Source organism: Pelophylax lessonae (assembly GCF_965119305.1).
Source record: "Pelophylax lessonae genome assembly, chromosome: 2".
NCBI classification, from domain to species: Eukaryota; Metazoa; Chordata; class Amphibia; order Anura; family Ranidae; genus Pelophylax; species Pelophylax lessonae.
The window spans coordinates 154099936-154120074 of NC_138769.1; the positions used below are offsets into that span (position 1 = coordinate 154099936).

At 43.9% G+C, this 20139-nt stretch overlaps 1 protein-coding gene across 1 annotated transcript in view; it reads left to right on the forward strand.

The window, feature by feature from the left end:
* RPA1 (replication protein A1) overlaps positions 1 to 20139 on the forward strand; it is a 165039-nt gene that overhangs the window by 63851 nt on the left and 81049 nt on the right. The window contains exons 7-10 of the mRNA XM_082246769.1: positions 2027 to 2150; positions 9868 to 9970; positions 16225 to 16293; positions 19941 to 20133. Coding sequence (XP_082102895.1) covers positions 2027 to 2150; positions 9868 to 9970; positions 16225 to 16293; positions 19941 to 20133 — 489 coding nt within the window. The remainder of the gene's footprint in view (positions 1 to 2026; positions 2151 to 9867; positions 9971 to 16224; positions 16294 to 19940; positions 20134 to 20139) is intronic.

Genomic DNA, 20139 nt, shown 5'->3' on the forward strand with positions numbered 1-20139 from the left:
GTGAGTAGCCTTTCAGGGCATAAACCCTGTTTGGTCAACATGGATAATCTCCTCCAGTACCGTGGCTAACCTATTGGCCAAAATTTTAGCTAAAATCTTGGCATACAAGTTAATGAGGCCCTAGCTGTGGTGGCATACGATGGGCCCTCCCGACTGTAGAGTATGGGGATAGTTAAGCGGCAGGCAGCAAAAATTGGAAGGGCTTCTCCGCAAAGAGGGGTGGGGTTCTTCCTACCATCTGCTCCCTCTGCTAGGCTGATGATATGGATATTGTTCTGCCTGCATCTGTTCTCAGCGTCCTCGGCACGGTACTCCCAACACCTTGACCTTTGACTGCAGAGAACAGATTGCACCTGTCCACCACAGTATCTTGAACAGTCCCACCCATGCTTTAGCTGTAGATAAGCAGAAATGGACCTTATCCAGGTCTTGTCGGGTGAGCCCTATGTCCGCTGAAGCGCATCTATTTTGAGGGCCTTCTGGCATGTGGCAATGGCTGCCATGATCCCTGGGATACCTGGTGACAAGGTGGCAGGCTCCTCTGGCTGGTCTGTCTGGGATGCTATGTTAACACGTGCCGTCTGGCTGCTGCTCTGCTGAGGCTCTGTGCTAGCTGTATTTGTTATTCCTTGGGGGAAATAAGGCTTCTTACCCCCTCTACCATTCCCGGAATGTGTAGGAGGGCAGCCCTTGTTAACTTGCCCAAGCTGGATCACAGAGAAACCCAGCCAGGAGAAGTGAAATAAATTTCCTTCAGCAGAGCTCTGAAATAGACGTCTGGTCATTCCGCCATCTTGGACACGCTCCCCAGTGCCCCATTCTTGCATTCTTGGTGTCAGTGGGGAGGAATGGTGCCCCGTCCTTGGTGTCAGTGGGGAGGAATGGTGCCCCGTCCTTGGTGTCAGTGGGGAGGAATGGTGCCCCATCCTTGGTGTCAGTGGGGAGGAATGGTGCCCCGTCCTTGGTGTCAGTGGGGAGGAATGGTGCCCCGTCCTTGGTGTCAGTGGGGAGGAATGGTGCTCCGTCTTTGGTGTCAGATGGGAGGAATGGTGCTCCGTCTTTGGTGTCAGTTGCCCTACTGTTTCTTACAGTGTGGGGAATGTTTTAAGGGCCAGATAAAAGGCAAGCAAAGGGCTGCAGTTTGGAGACCACTGTTCTATAGTTTTATTTTGTTAGAACAGGTTGTCATCACTTTTTAGTGAGACGGGAGGTTGGGGGAAAATATCCGTCGACAGCAACACATACATGACAGATGATGTAACCACCTCTACCGAAAGGTTTTTGTGGATGCTACACTTTTAAACTCAAGTTGTAGCTTTATTTAGAGGTGACTTTAAATAAATCCTGTTGTCAAAAAAAAAAAAAAAAGATGATTGCTCATTAAAACATCTGGTTACAAATGTGAATGAATTTCTGCCATTTCTGGATTGATCATAGTATTTGTGGTCCTTTTCATATTCATTTCAGCATTGCCATCTTTTATCAATTGTATGCATTTTTGACCTTTCTGGAGTATGATGAAATTAGTATATAATGCTTTGTTTGAATTTAAACAAAAAAAAAAAAAAAACCTCCCTTCAGGATTGTTCATTCATAATAAATATGGTATATTTTTAGAACGTTTTGTTAGGATTACATCACGGTTTTCCTGTATATGGTGTTAAGCAGATTTGAGTTAATGGAATGCCTCATAAGGCACATTATTCTATTTTGGCATGTCGAGTAATATCTGCATTGCGGACAGTGCCATGATATGTGGGCTCAGTCTTCCCTTCAGACTAGAACCTTTAAAGGCTCTTGATTTCATCTTCATGATTTCTCCTGAGCCTTGTGGGTTCCATAGTTATTTTTTACTTCATTGTATTATGGAGGCTTAAAAGCTTGTGTGGTTTCTGACTTGGGGGCTGAACGCTGCAGTCACGTACATCCGCCTATATGTGTCTAATAATTCTGCATCTTTTAAGTGTGTGTTTTTATTTAGTCATCTTCCTTAAAAGATTTGTATGGATTTTTTTTTTTACCACAGCTCCCCCTCCTTTCACGAACAGAGGAGTATCTAAAACGTTTGGCGGGGGAGGTATTTTTAGTACCCCCGGTGGATCCCAAGCAAAAGTGGTGCCAATTGCTAGTCTAAACCCATACCAGTCAAAGTAAGTGTCGTCCTTTCATAAATGTTTAGAGGCAAATTGTAATATTTACAAGACACTTTTTTTAATACTTGACTAATGATACTAGCCCTAATGTTGGTCCCCACCCCCTTCTGTATCACATGTGGGTATTACCTAGGAAAGTTTGCATTCAAATGCAGTGTGCCTTGGATTACCCGTTGAAATCTCCCTTCAAGGCATTTCGATATTTTGAAATATGGCATGTAATGAAAACTGAAAAGGTTTCATTAAAGTAGGTCTTTAGCATTCTTATGGGGGGAGGCAAAACCATAAGCAGATTGTACTTAAGGTTGGAAGCATGGGAATAAAGAACTTCAAATGCAACCTGCGGTGGGATTTTATATTTTTGACATTGACACCTATTTGTAAAAGTTGAAATCGGTTGGGAAAACTCATATTTCAAGGCATAACTGCAGCAGGGAAAGCAGTTGCAGGTACAAGCTTTCTCACACTTTAGCCTAAGTCTGATCATGTTGCTCGGTAGCCGAATTGTAAAACAATACAAAGAAAAGAATGACACTGCACACAGGAGGGTAATCATTTGGTTGAACATACATTTGCATAATGACAGAATTTGGATGCATTGCAAGTGTTTGCAGTTGGTGTCCTCTATTGGCTTTATATTGAAACTGGCATAATAACCCTTTCATGACCAGTGTCAAAACAAGTCAATAAACCCAATTTCACAACTTCGACTTGTTAGAATAACTGTATATATATCATTGCAGGACAGATTGGGCTTTAATTTCGGGAATAGTAATCTCTATCTAAATGTGAAAACTTTTTTTTTTTTTAGCTTATGTTCATTGAAGGACACAGCTCTATATCTTCTTTGACCCTTGGGTTATACTGCTCTCCATAGGAGTAGGACACTAGGCGGAAAATTTGACTACGCCCATAGGGCAGTCCTAAGGGGTATACTCCCACTTCCTGCTCTAGCTCTTCAGTTTTTTTTTTTTTTTTTTCCCTAGTCTGGAGTAAGGACGTAGTTCCTTGCTGGGATCTCTGGTCCTGGCATTTTTTCCTTTTTAGACGCAATGTTTTCCTTCTCTTTTTTTTTTTTTTTCTTTCTTTTTTTTTTTTTTTTTTTTTCTGTTCTTGTGAGAACTACAATCAATTGCCGGACTGGGTGATGGACTGGATATCCTAGATCCTTAAGTTTTTCCCAGTCTGCCCAGCGAGCATGCGAAGGCCTCATCTCCGCACTAGGTGAGTCGCTAGGTCGGCCGTGACCTAGTCCCACTGGACAGGGACTGGCCAGCAAGTAAACGCCTCGTGAGGACGCATAGCCCTGGTTACAACCTGAGTCGCAGCGTACCTCTGGCCTGCAGCACCCCCTATTCCAAGATGGGGAGGTGGTCTGCCTGGAGTGGTGCCCACCCGGGTTCAATGATGTGGTAAGTAGTGTCCCCCCTCCCCCCTTGTGGTCCCTCAGGGTGGACGTGGGCCCCTCCCTGGGATGGTCAGACCCCCGGGTTCCCTTCTATTCCCCCTAGCTCCTCTAACAGTCACGGTTGGCCCCAACCTACCCCCACCTCCCCTTTCTGTGGAGGGTATTGGACTGGGGAGGAGCGGATGTTTCATCATCCGTGGGGTCCGTGCCTCACGTGGTTGGATCGGGCTTAAAATTTAGACCGCGGTTTTGAGGCCTACTTGCAGTTGTCAGAGTGCCTGACCAAGCTGTCCGAACTGCTGATAAAGTGGACGGTACTGACGACTGATGCGCGCCTCACGCGGCCAGAAGAATTGAGTCAGCGGCTTTGCAGCCTACTTGCGGCTGAGGGAACTAGCTGTCCAAGTGACTAACCAAGCTGTCCGAGCTCCTAATGAAGCTAACAGAGCTGCCGGCGGCCTCGTGACTCGCGCGGCCGGATCGGGCCCCAAATTTAGGCCGCGGCTTTGCGGCCTACTCGCCACTGGCTGGCCGAGCTGCTGACGGGTTGATAGAGCTGCAGACGTGCGTCCGCCTCCCCCCCTCTGCCTGTGGCACCGTGGGGGCGCTGCATTTTTTAACGAAGTGAAGCAGCCATTGTGTGGGTATTTTGCCTTCGCGTCTGCGTCATGGAGGGCCCCCTTTCCCCCTCTAGGGAGTTTAGACCCCTTAGGTCAAATAGGTGGAGCTTTTAGCTGGCATCTCCTTGCGGGACTGTGGTCGGTGACCTCCCCTGCTTATGTTCAGGGTGAGCTTGGCATATAGCGACTCTACTGGGTTTGCGCCCGCACACTTCGGTTGCTCTGACTGTGAGGATGATTCCTTTTTCTGCAAAGGCGCTGGTGGATGCACTGAATGTATCTGTATCTGTGCGGGTAATTTTAAATATTGGGATGCAGCCGTTACTGTGTCAGAGACGTCGGTCCCCTTGGGGCTGCAGTTCCTCAAGAGCGGTGGAGGTTTTTTCCGTTTTTACCACCTACTGTGACAAATTTGTCACGAGTCAGTCGAGTTGTTCTAAACGCAGTATGGCGGTGCCTAAGTGTTTCGATAGTCGGTATTCCTAAGGAATCTGAGTCCGTGGGCAGTCCCACCATTGGGGGACTCCGGTTATCACAAGATCTTTTTGACAGGACAGCCGAGACTTTGGTCTGCCACATGTTTTACTGTGGCCGATTCGGTCCTTGGGCCGGTGTTCGCTATAGCTCAGGGTGCCTGACTTTCCAAAATGGGCAAAGTTTTTTTTTTTTTTTTTTTTTTTGCGCCAGGTTCTGGAAGAGGGAACGGCCTCCACCTGCCTTTGCAGAGCTGGCGGGTTTTTTGGTTATGGCTAATATACTGTTCTGTGGACAAAGCTGTCTAGAAGGTCTTGTGTGATCTTCCCTTTGTGGGGAATAGCCTGTTCGGGGCCTCTCTGAAAGGACCTCCTTTGGAGGTTCTTTTGCGGACCCGGTCTGGTATGTCGAGAGCGGGTCTTTCCAGACCTGCAGAAAACACCTTCTGCTTGAAGGGGTGCCATCACCCGTATTTGGGGTGGGGAAAGATGTCTTTGCTTCCTCTGGACCCGTGGACCTCTGATTCAGATGGGTGAGTCCATAAGTTGATTGGCCTGGCTACAAGATCAAGTCTTCAATCTTCTCCTCTAATGCGCTTCTCTCCTTCCACCTGCATTTATCCCCAGACCGCCTCCGAGGTCTCTTGGGGGCGGTGAAAAACTTGCTACTACAAGGGGTGATTGTTCCGGGCTCAGAATCCGAACGTTTGTTTCATGGCTTTTATTCAGACATGTTTGCAGGGCCTAGGAAGGAAAGTGCGGTACGTCCAATTGTGGACCTCCAAGTTCTGAATCGTTTTGTGCGGGTACAGATGTTTTGAATGGAGTCTATTCGTACGGTAGTTGCATTCCAACTTCAGGGGAATCTTCTGGCCTCTATTGATATTAACAAGGCTTACCGTCATTTTCCGCTATGTCGGTCATCCGCGCTTCCTTTGCTTAGCGTGGACAAGGAGCATTGTCAAGAGGTTTCGCCTCATTCTCTCAGGCTTTCACGAGGTTGGCCCCGGTGTTGGCGTTGTTGCGTCAGCTGGGGTTTGTGGTACTGGAGTACCTGGGTGAATTTCTTCGAGCAGAGTCTGACTGTTCTGTCGGACAACCAGGAGATTTCTGTGGGGACTCCTGTAGGAGTTTGGTTGGAAATTTAATTTCCAGTTATTGGCTTTGTTTCCGTCCACCTAGTTTGACTATCTGGGTCTGTTCTGGACTCTGCCTCAGCCAGGTGTTCCTCCCATGGGACGAATTCCAAAATCTGTCCACACAAGACCTCTGCAAGAGTTCTTTGCTGTGTGAAGCAAGGATCCACAGTATCTAGACAATCTGATCCTGTGGAGCCGGGGTGCGAGAAGGTTTCTGCTTCGGCGACTTCGCTTTCTGGTGCTTCGACGGGGTGAATTTTTCTTCCCCTGTACTGGACGGTGGTCACCATGGTTGCCAGCCTGTCCGGGTAGGTTGGCGTGTTTTGACACGGATTGTGTTCAGGGGGTCTGGCTTCTTGAAGCATCCAGAATACCGATCGATATACTGGACATTTCCTCCGGAGGTCATCAGCGGTGTCTCTGGTGGGGAACTCCCGAGTTGGTCCCGATGGCCTCTCGTTTCCACAGGAAGGTGTTTGAGTTTGTGGCACAGTCTTGGGATCCTCTGGTCGACGCCACAGACATACTGGTGACTCCTTTGGGACTGGTGTCGTCTGCAATCTGGCTTTCCTCTTATGAAACTTCTGCCAAGATTACTTAGTAGGCTTGAAGCAGAAGGGATTACAGCCATCCTAGTGGCTCCAGACTGGCTTTGACGGTCTTGGTACGCAGATCTGTTATGGTTTGTCGCCGATGTTCCTTTGTAATTTCCTCTTAGAGGAAATCTGTTGGCTCAAGGGTCAATCCTCCATCTTGTTTTACAGTCGCTGGCTTTAATGGCTTGGCTGTCGAAGCTAAGTGCTGAAGGCTAGAGGGCTGTCTGAATTGATGTTTCCCACGCTGCTGCAAGCTAGTAGATCTACTTTTAGGTAGCTTTACCATTGCCTTTGAGGAGCGTACTTTGCGGATGTGAATCCCCTTGGGCTCACTCCTGCTCTTTTTCGGCGATTCCGAGTTGGTTTCCTCCAATGAGGTGTTGAGTAGCACCTGACTTTGGGTACCATTAAGGGCCAAGTTCGACCATTGGCGGTTTGCTTTCTTCAGCCTTTGGCAATGCCTTCTGTGGTCCTCGCCTATGTTCAGGTGGTTCGCCACTTGGCTCCCCCAGTACGGTCTCCGTTGCCCTTGTGTGATCTCAACTTGGTGCTTTCGGTTCTTCACTAACCGCCGTTGGAAAATATTTGTGAGATTTCTCTTACATTGTCCTAGAAGGTAGCCTTTGCTTGGTGGCTTTTTCTTCTGCACCGACGGTGTCGGAGCTGGCAGCTGTATTGTTTACCTTACTTGGTGGTTCACGGAGAAAGTGGTGCTTCGTACCTGCCAGTATACTTCCTAAGGTCGTCTCCTTTTGTTTCCATTTAAATAAAAGCATTGTGTTGCTTTCCTTGTGTTATAAGCCTAAGCACCCTGAAAAGATTTCCTGAACCACATCCAAAGAATGTAAGGCAGTCGGAGTCGTTCCACAAAATCGGATTCCCTGTTTGTCCTTACGGATGGTTTCTGTAAGGGGCTGCCCACATCTGCTGTGACCTTTTCCAATGGATCAGGCATACTGTGCAGGCCTCTTGTATTAAAGGTCAAGATCCTCAGTTTTCTTGTTGGGGAGCGTTCTACGAGGGCGCTTAGTGCCTCTTTGGCCTTCCGTCATCTGGCGTCAGTTGTGCAGGTTTCTAGGGTAGATATGTTGGCATCTGTTGCAGCATTTGGCCGCAAGGCGTTGCAGGCCGCTGTTGGAGAGGTTTAGTCGTCTTTGTAGGTGATTAATTTTTGCCATGTGAGCTCAATTTGTTTTCTGGTTAAGCTCCTGTTTTACCTGGTTGGCTACTTGTAGCCTTTGGGAAGTATGTTTATTGCTGTGTTCTTCCCACTCCTCATGTTGACACTGCTTTGGGACGTCCCAAGGATCAAAGAAGATGTGTCCATCAATGAACGAAAGAAATAACTAAATTTTTGCCTTACCGTAAAATCCTTTTCTCTCATCCTTGACTGACGCAGCACCCGCCCCTCTAATGAGTTGGGGGTTATGTTCTTCTGATACTGCTAGTTACAAAACTGAAGAGCTACAGCAGGAAGTGGGAGTATACCCCCAGGGACTGCCCTTTTGGAAAACATAACCCAAGGGTCAAAGAAGCAATGGAGCTTTGTTGGTCAATGAACATCAGCGAAAAGGATTTTACGGTAAGACAAAAAAACAATGGATTTTTATCTAAAACACACTGGCACTTACACTGACATACTGACCCTTAACACTCACTAAACTAGATCAAGCCCTGAACAAGTTAATCTATTTATTTATTTTTTTCCAACAGAGCTCTTCTTTAGCAAGGAGTGTAGGATAAATCACGGTATCTTTACCTCTTTGCTAGAGGGGAAGTCTGTTACTCCCCTTCACAGAAGAGAAACCACACAGGGACAGGCTAGAGAGAGAATGATCACTGTGACAGCCAATCAGAGGCTATCACAGCAATCATATGATAGAGATATGGCTCCCCTGGGTCCCAATGGTTAGAAACAAGCTGCTCAAACAGTTCAGTCTTCCACCACAGAGGAACACATATGCGGCACTCAGAATTAAATCCCGCTTCCTAGATGTTCTTTAGATTAAGTATTGTTCAAGTAATTAACCTGGACAGGTATTCGGATTGCATACATTGAAGTCAACTCAAAGTCCCCTGAAATGGCTGTACAAAAGCAATGAGTTTCTGGGTGATATTTTGTATATTTGGTGGGTGTTCAGCCACCTGGTCCTAGGAGATTTGTGATATTGCATATACACTGCTTTTGTGAATAAATTAGCGCACATCAAATCTGCAAGAAAGAAATCGGAGGACACGTTTGCCAGAGATTATCTGAGACTGACTGACTGACGAAAACTGGATATTTTCTCTGGTTCATAATTTAGCTGTTTTTGAAACCGTGCCTAAAGCCACTCTTTCAGGTTCTAACAAAGGGCAGACTAACTTTCCTGCTGGAGAAATTATACTGACCTCTCAGGCAGAGCCCGTATCCTGTACTTTTTAGTTTTCAGCATGGCACCTACTAGCAGGAGTTTAATGCCGTGTACCCTGCTGCGTAGTATGGTACCATCCTCTGACCCTTAGGCCAGCCATGGACTGAGCGAATTTTACAATTACCTTGATTTTCCCCCCATCAACCAAAACAGTGTTGGCAGGGGAATCCCGACCGCCGAGCCATTATGTTCTCTGGGTGGGGGAAGCCATCCCTATCAGGAGAACACAGTAATTGTTGCTAGTGGCTATAACAGTCAGCCACTAGTGATGATCGCATGTAAAATCCAGCAAGCTGGTTGTACCCTAGTTGATCAATCAACTCGGGGACATTGAGCCTGTCCATACATGGTTTGACCATCTATGGCTGGCTTTATCCTCTGACCCTTATGTCCCTTCAGAACGTTGTGCTGAAATAGGAGTCCGAAAGCTAAAAGTAGGCAGCGTTAGATTTAAGTGTACTACCACTTTTTTCTTGAAGGAGACTTTTATCTGTCTAGATAATATCTAGATATTCGTGAAAGGGAATCAGAAGAATGGGGGCAAAAGGGGTACTGTTTTTTACTTGCCTTATAACCTATGGTCATTTCCTTTAGGCTAAATAATTTGCATGTCTTCTCCCTAAATAAGAGTTTTTTCAATCAGAATAATGTGACCTACTCTACCCACTCTTTTCCCAGCATAAACATTACTGTAGCACATATTATCGGCACATTAGCCCATTTCCACTGCGGTAGTTTAAATGTAAACCTTGTCTGTAGTATTGGATTTTCTTTCAGCAAGCAAGCCGTGGTGCTTTAGAGTAGGGAGTTTTTTTGCAGGTTACTAGCTATTGATTAGATTTGTTGGCTATGCTAAAATCTGTAAAAGCTTCCTGTGATACCGCACACTTATTGCTGTGCTTTTAAATTCACTGCTGTATCCCATCATTAAACTCCCTATTATGCCAGCAAGTCACCCCCCTCCCCTATTGTATTCTGTTTGTATTAATAATAATTCTTATATGGCTGACTTGAAGTTTAACAGAGGGCTATACTAGCTTTTGTATGGCATGCTTTGTTTCCAGGTGGACTATACGTGCTCGAGTTACCAACAAAGGTCAGATTCGCACTTGGAGCAACTCTCGAGGGGAGGGGAAGCTGTTTTCTATCGAGATGGTGGATGAGAGTGTAAGTGACTACCCACATTCGTTTCTTGAATGCATTTGAAGCAGTTTACAGTGAAGCTCCACTTATGTTGAAATAAAACCAATTGTAGGCAAATATGTTGGAAGAGATTTAGTAAGTGTCACTGCAAATGCTTGCTTGTTTTGCGGAGTTCCTGAGACGGGACTCTCTTGTAAACTCCCTCAACTCACTAGCGAATTGGAGTGTTTACTAGCCATCACCTCATCAGCCACACTATTAAGAAACATTGAATCTTGAGCATCAGTTTAGATATTTGGCTAGTCACTACAGCAAAGCAAAAGACGAAGCAGAGAATGTTTAGGATTTTTCATCTTGTACAATATATAATGTAAAGGGCTGCCATAAATTGAAGGCTCTATAGAAGTACCTGTAATAAATAAAACAATTTGCACATTGCATACTTCTGTGAAAAACAATGAGCTTATCACTTAAAAAATAAACACTCACTGTAATGTATCGATGGATGAACAGTGTTGCCACTCTAGGCTGCTGTTCTGATTTGGACTAATAATGCCTCCCCCCTACTTATTTGCTCAGGAGGAGGTGTTCTTTAGTTCACTGAAGAAAACTGTAAACACGTAATCATTTGTCAACAGTGTAACTCGCATGTAAAAATAAAAGGGGTTGGGGCGCTGGCGCCCCAGTGGAGAAAACGAATGCATTCCAGGACTAATAAACTGCAATATATTACCTTTTGTTCTTGGATTTCAATGCAAATTAAATGGAAAACGAGATTTCTGGAGTGGTTTGTCATGGCACCCATATTGTAAAATATCACTTTTATGGTTTATTTAGGGAACAGGAAGTCACTCACCTTTGGGTTTTATTGCAACCTACTAAGACTAGACACTGGGAAACAAAAAAAAAAATATGTCAGGCTAACCCAGGATAACTCCTCCAATCCCATGTGCCTCCAGTTTTTGTTGGTGTCAAAGAAGGATGGACATCTTTTCTTAGCTCTGCGTTAATGATCTAACGATTTTACTAGTGCCATTTTTGTTTTTTTGATTTTGGGGAAAAAAAATGTATCATTGCTTCTTGAGCTGGTCTCTTTGATTGTAGCTAACCTGGTGCAGCCATCCTCAGCCTGACTTTTGGAGTGCGGCATCCTAACCCCACTGGACTAGGCTGTGCAGAGATAACCTGGAAGTGACCTTCGGAATTTAGGTTCTATGTAAAGGCACTTTCCAGATACTGTTCTGGTAACAAGTTAGCCGTGGATCACTTTCCAGGTTCAGAGCGGTTATTGCCTCAGCATTTGCCCTGACTCACTCCATGAACAGGCCAATCAGACTGAGCACCAGGGAGCTACCCAATTTACATTGGTTGCTGTGCTCCTTTTATACTTCCCGCTTTCTCCTAGCTTCCACCACGGAAGGGGAAAACTCCACAGGACCAATAGCGGACTTTATCTGCTGGGTGCAGTGTCGTGCATACACTCTGTGCTTACTATTTCACCATGCAAGCAAGCAGTTCCCTGCTGCTGTTCCTGCTTGCAATATACCACACGGACCTACAATCTTTAGTCCATTCCTGCTCTCCACCTAGAATCAGCATATACCAGCACATAAATTCCCACTCAATATACAAATAACTTCTATGTGTATAAAATCTCAATCAAAGAAATACACCTTCACTTGCACATGTGCACATCAAACATACGTGATGAATAAGTGACCTATATAGTAATCCCTTGTGTACGTAACAAAATTCTCACCATAGGTTTATGACCGTTTCTTCAGATGTATCACATTAAGCTCATATGACCTTTTTAATATCACCAGGCACCTGTTCTCCTTCAACTTGTGCACAGTGCTATATTCCAATCCCTCAGCTAAGGCTAAAACATCACCAGTACCTTCTTGGAATCAGTTTTCTGCAGTGGTAGGTTTGGACTCTGTGGGATGTTTTTTTGGAAGGTTTCTCCTCTAAAATGGTCCAGGTTTCAGTCTGGTTAGTACACGGATACACACACCTCCAGTTGATTTTTACCCTTTGGGGAAAGAGAGGAATGACGTTTGTTCCTTGTATTTCTGATTACATTTACGTGTTGGGTCTTTTCTACTACCACAGGGGCGCCTTTATCCAATTCCTTATTGTCAAGGGAGGAATTTTAACATGCATGGGGAAAGACCTTGATCTATACTCGGATAAGTAAACAAAAACATGTATAAATGAAAAAGAAAATGGGGCAGACTTTATAGACCCCTTGTTCTCCTCCCCTCTTCTTTTTTTTTTTTTTCCCTCTCCTGTCACATTTTTTTTATTTAATTTTTATCTCCTATTAGTGGGTCACATCACCAGCTTTCTGGATTTTTTTCCAGTTTTGATCGGTCTTGGCTGCAATTGGAAACATTCCGCTTCCTCTTTATTGTTTTGAAAAGGACCTGAATGAGGATCTGCCATAGGCAAGGCTAGAAGGGAAAACCACTTTTACTTAACCGCTTGCCGACTGCGCACAGTATATTTACTGCGGCAGTCGGCCCCGGCCAGGCAGAGTGACGTAGGTCTACGTCGCTCGCCTGTCACTCCTTCCAGAGCCAATAGCGGGCGGGCGCGCGCCCGCTGAGGCGCGCGCCCGCCTCGGCTCGTTCACGGAGGAGTGCGGGAGTGTGACTGGCGGACCCGATGTCCGCCGGTCACACTACGATCGCCGCTACAGCGGGAGAAAGACAGAGCGGCTTGTGTAAACAAGCCACCTGTCAGTTCTCCCTGTGTAAAAGTGAAGATCAAACAGTTCTACTATGTAGAACTGTTGATCTTTGTTTTTACACTAGTAGACCTGTCCCTACACAGTTAGAATCACGCCCCTAGGACACACTTAACCCCTCCCTGTCCAATACTGTTAACCCCTTCCCTGCCAGTGTCATTTTTGCAGTAACAGTGCATATATATAGCACTGATTACTGCAGTAATGTCACTGGTACCCCCAAAAGTGTCAAAAATGTCAGTCAAGGGTCCGATCTGTCCGCCGCAATGTCGCAGTACCGCAAAAAAAATCGCAGATCGCCGCCATTACTCGTTAAAAAAAAAAACACCAAAAATGACAAAAATCTTTCCCTTTGTTAGTAAATGCGATAACTTTTGCGCAAACCAATCAAAATACGCTTTTTGCGATTTTTTTTTACCAAACATAGGTAGCGTAAAACAAATTGGCCGAAAATTTTAAAAAATTTTGATTTTTACATTTTTTTTTGGGGGAATTTCATATAAAAAAAAGTGAAAAATATTGTTGTTTTTGCAAAAATTACGCTCTTTTTTTGTTTATAGCGCGTGATCAAAAAATCGCACAGGTGATCAAATACCACCAAAAGAAAGCTCTGTTTGTGGGAAAAAAAGGACGTGAAATTCGTTTAGGTACAGCGTCGCACGACCGCGCAATTGTCCGTTAAAGTCACGCAGTAAAAAATCGCAAAATAACCCCTGGTCTTTAAGCAGGAAAATCCTCCGGTGGTAAAGTGGTTAATAGGGTGACCCAGATGTGAATCTCCTGGCATCCAGGCTCAATTGAAGATAGTCAGAATTATATCCAGAACCAGGGACCCTCATCTACCACGACTGCTTTCAGGATTTGACTGAAGGCCATTCTGGTAATTCTGATTACCCCAGGTTGACCAAGGAAAATGTGGTACTTAACCAGGGTCTGGTCTTGAGTACAATCAAAGGTCAGATTTTGGCCTTGGCGGTTCTGTTTCCAAGACCTATTTCTTTGCATTCCTTCGTGTGTGTCTTTTGTACAAGGGGTCACGGCTATTATTATTCCACCCGCCATGGGACCTCAACTTAGTAATTTCTGTATTGCAGAAATCTCCTTTTGACCCCATCCAGGATATTCTTTCAGTCCTGACACAGAAGGGTACCTTTCTGGTTGCAATATCTTCGGCTCATAGAGTCTTGAAATTGGCTGCTTTTGCATGTAAGGTAGATTTCCTGGAGCTTCACTATGCCATAGTGATTTAACACCATCCTGTTAACTCCAGTTGGTCTTTTCATTCAATCTTAAAGAGGAAGTAAACCCTCCTCTGACACTTTTCCCTATAGGTAAGCCTATGATGAGGCTTACCTATAGGTACTGTAAATATCTCCTAAACTTGCACCGTTTAGGAGATATTTACCTAACATGCAGCCAGTGACTTCACTGGCGCATGCGCTCTGAAGGAACGGCCGCTCGTGCCGTTCCTTCAGAGACCCGTGCCGTGACCATCGGCTCCCGCGCGCGGGAGTGACGTCACCGCGGCTCCGGCCAATCAGATGGCTGGATGCCGCGATCCCGGAAGTCGGGCGGGTTGGACATGTCGCCCGTCATAGAGGTAAGCGGATGGCACGGCGGGGGCTCGTTCTAAGGTAAGTATTTCATAATGAGCTAGTATGCGATGCATACTAGCTCATTATGTGTTTCTCTTTCAGGTTGCAAAAAGAAGAGAATTTTTTTTTTTTTTCAGGTTTACAACCTCTTTAACAAGGACATTGTTACCTTTTTTTCTGTCCAAAACATCAGAAGCCGAGAACAAGGTGTTTCATACCTAGATGTGATTTGTGCAGTCAAGAGTTACTTGATGTCAACTGCTGCAGTTCATCAGTCTGATTCTGCTTCAAATCTACCATTTCTTGATGGACTTATTTTTCAAGCTTACCATCTAAAGCAGGGGTCTTCACACTATGGCCCTCCAGTTGTTCAGGAACTACAATTCCCATCATGCCTAGTCATGTCTGTGAATGTCAGTTTTACAATGCCTCATGGGATGTGTAGTTCTGCAGCAGCTGGAGGGCCATAGTTTGAGGATCCCTGATCTAAAGGGAAAAGTTCCTACGTTCTTGGTAACAACTTATTCTCTACAAGGAGTGTTGGTGCTTCCTGGGCAGTTTCAACAACAAGGCTTCAAAAGCTAAAGTTTGAAAGGCTGCTACTTGGTCTTCGGTTCATTCCTTTTTTTACAAATGTTTGTAAAGGAGGCGTATGAGCCTCTGAAAATGTGACATTTAAGACTTGCAGGCAACTGTGTGAGGTTCCAACCTGTTCTGGTTTAGTTGTTGCTGCCAGGTTGCATTTTTAATTTTCAGCACTTTGGGACACCTCTTACCGTAATGGATATCAAGATACCCTGTGCCCTGGATGTATAAAAAAGAAAATGGGATTTTTAGTTTACCTGTAAAATCCATTTCTTGGATTACATTATGGGGCACAGGGATCCCACCCACTTTCTTTGTTTATGAAAGGGTTTTTTTGTCATGGCACCAATCCCTTTTTTTTTTTTTTTTTAAGCTGCTTTGTTTATATTTCATTACCGTAAAGCAGGGCAACACTTTGCAGCTTTGTTAAAAGCCGGATATGTGCACTGAAAGCCCATTGAGTATTTACGAAGGGCAGAGCCCCCTCTACAAACTATAAAGGAAACTAGTTTGTATCTGCAGCCTTCGCTAATAATTCTGCTAGCTACAAGCTACTTTTTCTGTTTTGTCTGGTTCGAAGTTTGCCCTCCTAACCTCATTTGATATACTTGGGACTCGTCATGCTTTCTATTCTCGGTCACTTATAGAAAAGCGAAGTGCGTAAAATGTTTTCATGTGCAGATGTTGTTTCTCTGATGCGAGAACAAAAATCTGTTATCAAATAATTAGCTCTCCTTGCCCTGGGTATGGAGGGGGTGGATGAGTCATCTCAGAGCCTGGGCAGCGACTGTAAGTAGTGACATCTTTGTCATCAAATTGGGTACAAAGCACACTGTAGCCCACACATCACGTGCTTTTTTTTTTTTTTTTTTTCAGTTAATTAGTTAATCATCCTGATTATTATTAACTGGAGGCATATTGTTTTTTTTTTTATAAATTGGGAACTGGCCAATTGAAAATAGTTTTCCCAAGTCAAGTTGCTGTCCTGCATGTAATCTGTAATTTTTAGGTCTCGTAAGGTCTTCCAGGCAGCCAAATAGGCCAAACAAAATGGGTTTGCGTCGGTGTGCAAGATAATGATGCAAAATGATTTTTTGAAGACATGCTCTAATAGTGATATCGTAGGTTTTAGCATTGCATCCTCACTGATGTCTCTTATGAATCCAAGCTTGTATATTTTAAGTTGGGGTGCAGAGCAGTCCCTGGTGATCACCTGTACACATATAGGGTCACTGTATTTGTGTGCAAGATAACAGTATATTGTCTTTTTCTCCCTATCTCATGTCTGTTTTTACTTAATTCCAGTAAATTTAAAAACTTCAGTAACAAAATTGTATTTTTTTCAGGGCGAGATCCGTGCTACTGCTTTCAACGAGCAAGCTGACAAGTTCTTTTCACTTATTGAAATGAATAAGGTATTTGTTCCTGTCCCTTTTTAGTATTCAATACAATATTGTACCAAAGTGAAGTACAAGAGGTGCCTTCAATACCTGCTCTTATTCCCCAATCCTGGACCTTTGACATGCTAGTTTCCAGCCATTCTGATAGTGTTTAACTTTTGCCATCGCTTCTGGTACATTCCTGTTGGCTAAGGAAGCAATGTGAGTGCAAAATAGAGGATTTGTTTGAATTTAATCACATTCAGGTGTAATGGGGAGATGTTAGTAACTTGGAAAACACTGTAGATTTCTTGACAAAATTTTTTTTTTCTTGTATAAACAATAGTTTTTGTAATATCAGTACCTGTAAAAACCCAAAAAAATGATTCTGCCATGGCTTCGGACGCTGGTAGGCCTGCTAATATGCAAATCAGTAGCTGATCAAAATGCCAGCATCTTGAAGTTTTTTTTTTTTTTTTTTTTTTTTTTTTAAAGCCACCTACAGGTGGATAGCACACATGCAAATAAAACTGTAAATCAGCCCATAATAACCCTTCTACCCAGCATGACTCCGCTGTTTGCTAGTGTTTTAGGAGGATGTCTTTTCAGCTCTGCTAAGAAATTCTCACCAGTCTTTGCTAGGCTTAGATCTTCCCTTTTTTTTATTTTTTGTTTTTCCATAGACTTCAGTCTAGATTTCCCACTACACCATTTGAACTGGCCTTTCTTAAGATTTTGGATGGCTAGGCATGCAGGGCTAGCCTGGAATGTGACTCCATTCCCAATGCGATTAATTTTTCAAGGAACATTTGATTCTCTTGGCCTTCATCAAACATTTCTTTGGACCTACTTGATGCCATCAAAAAAAAGATTCCACAGGAGGCCAGAGCATACATTTTGCCTCAGCACAGAAGATCTAGGGAGGCAGAAGAGACTGTTCTGCTATGCAGTCTCTAAAAGACTGTTCATGAGGCACTGCAGTCCCCAGATATTTACATGAGGTGGTTTTGGGCTTTATTGATGCACTGCTTACTGCACTGCATTTGGAGGACCAGCCTGCTTTCTCCAGTCTTGGGTCTTTCATCGCTTCTACAACTGTAGAGAACTTTCCACTACACCTGCTATTCAATATATTCCTCTATTCTGACTGGAAGGATCCTGAGGGGTCTTCGATCCCTCTTCAGTGTTTGGTTGGACCGTTCCTTTTTATAAACGGTCGTCTAGTTCCACTGTGGATCTGCCAGTGACCCACCTTAACAGGAATGCTGCTGAAGGGTGTGCTCACCTTTTTTAACTACTTTACCACAGGAGGATTTTGCTGCCTTACGTCCAGGCCACTTTTTTCGATTTCGGCGCTGTGCGACTTTAACTGACAATTGCGCGGCCGTGCGACACCGTACCCAAACTAAATTTACGTCCTTTTTTTCCCACAAACAGAGCTTTCTTTTGGTGGTATTTGATCACCTGTGCGATTTTTACTTTTTGCGCTATAAACAAAAAAAGAGCTTTTTTGAAAAAATAACTATTTTTAACATTTTTTTTTATATGAAATTCCCCCCAAAAAAATGTAAAAATCAAAATTTTTTTAAATTTTTGGCCAATTTGTTTTCTGCAGTAGTGGTGCTCGCATCTAGGGAGTCAGTGTACAAAACCAAGAGGCTTCCATGGCGTAGTAAAGTAATTCAATAAAGAATAAAGTGTAGCAACTCACAGTATGAGAAGTTCACCGTCAGCTTTGCTCAATGTGTCTCTGGTGTTCGGCCGCGCGGCGCTTCCGCGTTCCACCGGCCAGAACCACCACACCGGAAGTGACGTATGACGCTGGTTGCCGCTCTACGTGTTTCGTCAGTGCGACGTCATCTGGATCCGCCCCCGATGACGTCGCACTGACGAAACGCGTAGAGCGGCAACCAGCGTCATACGTCACTTCCGGTGTGGTGGTTCTGGCCGGTGGAACGCGGAAGCGCCGCGCGGCCGAACACCAGAGACACATTGAGCAAAGCTGACGGTGAACTTCTCATACTGGTGAGTCGCTACACTTTATTCTTTATTGAATTACTGTACTACGCCATGGAAGCCTCTCTTGGTTTTGTACACTGACTCCCTAGATGCGAGCACCACTACTCCGGTGAAACATCCAAACACCGCAGGCATCACAGTAAGGGGAGAAGTAACCAACCCGGCTGAGTGTGGAGCAAGGGAGAGGACTTGGTAAGTGCTTGACCTCCGGTACAAAGCACTTTTTACTCCCAGCACGCGCCCTAATAGCACAACTCACTCATCACTCTATTCTATTACCACTGGTTTACCAATCACGGATGCCAGTCTCCCCCGCAAGGGGATATCACAATAAAAGGTTTTTTCAATTATGATTTAAGTTTATTCACTCAATTATCTTGCACTTGGCACTTTCTCACTGACCACAGGTTGATGGTCGCATTTTTAGTATATACCTGATAAACGGTACAATTCACCTAACAACATATACCGTGGGATAGCACTACCGTATGCACTGTTTGCACACCATATTGTCTCATTTAAAGCACGCAGCACCTTATATATTGTATAAAAAAGCTTTTCTTGCACATAATTTGCTTATATATGATCACAGTGCACTTTCATATTGGGACCACATACACCATTAATTTTGTTGTACAAGGTGATAGCGCCCCATACCAACACCCCCTGACCCATATAACACTTTTACCCTTGTGGTAAGTTGGAGGCAGCATAACCATCTGGTCCCCTCGGTTATCAAAAACCGTTTTAAACATTTTAACAAGTTCAGTATTTTATCCATAGCGCGGGTGCGCCCCAATTTTATCTTTTACCAAATACTGGTTTTTGCCTACGGTGCCAGGACCAAAGCATTTTACTTGCATCACTGGCACTTTTCCCTCTGACATTGGGTTGTAGGCAGGCCCTCGGACTCTTCATAGGTAATGTAAAACTGCTGAACCTGCAGTGTACATGATGACTTTTGAGCTGCAGCTAACGGAGTGCCAAAGGCAACGGTTTTGGAGGACTGGTTCCATAGAGAGGAGGAAGTGTGTGAGCAAGGGATTTAACTATTGCAGTGCTGGAGAAGGCCCATATAAGGATTAAAATGTGTAATATATATATATATATATATATATATATATATATATATATATATATATATATATATATATATATATATATACATGTATGTGTATATATATATATATATATATATATATATATATATATATATATATGTATATATATGTATGTGTATATATATGTATGTGTGTGTGTGTGTATATATGTATGTGTGTGTGTATATATGTATATGTGTGTGTGTGTGTATATATATGTATATGTGTGTGTGTGTGTGTGTGTGTGTGTGTATATATATGTATATATATATGTGTGTGTGTATATATGTATATATATATGTGTGTGTGTGTGTGTGTGTGTGTGTGTGTGTGTGTATATATAATAAATTTCTAAGAGTAGGCAGTGGGTGGCAGACGGGTGATGTTTGGAGTGATGGGGGAGGGGGTTAAGCCTCAAATCACTGTTAATAGTGAGAACTTATTTGGTGCCTGCTGTTGGTCAATATGTTTTCTTTCAAAGGTTTAAAATGTGGAGTGCAGGTTTATTAATCCTACCCTCTTGCTGACATACATGGCATACTTAGCACTCTTTTCTTTGTCTAGGTATATTACTTCTCAAAAGGAACTTTAAAGATTGCCAACAAACAGTATACATCTGTTAAGAATGACTATGAAATGACGTTCAATAGCGAAACTTCTGTTATCCCGTGTGATGACTCCTCTGATGTCCCAACAGTGCAGTTTGATTTTGTTCCCATTTCTGAGTTGGAAAACAAAAACAAGGACACACTACTAGGTTAGT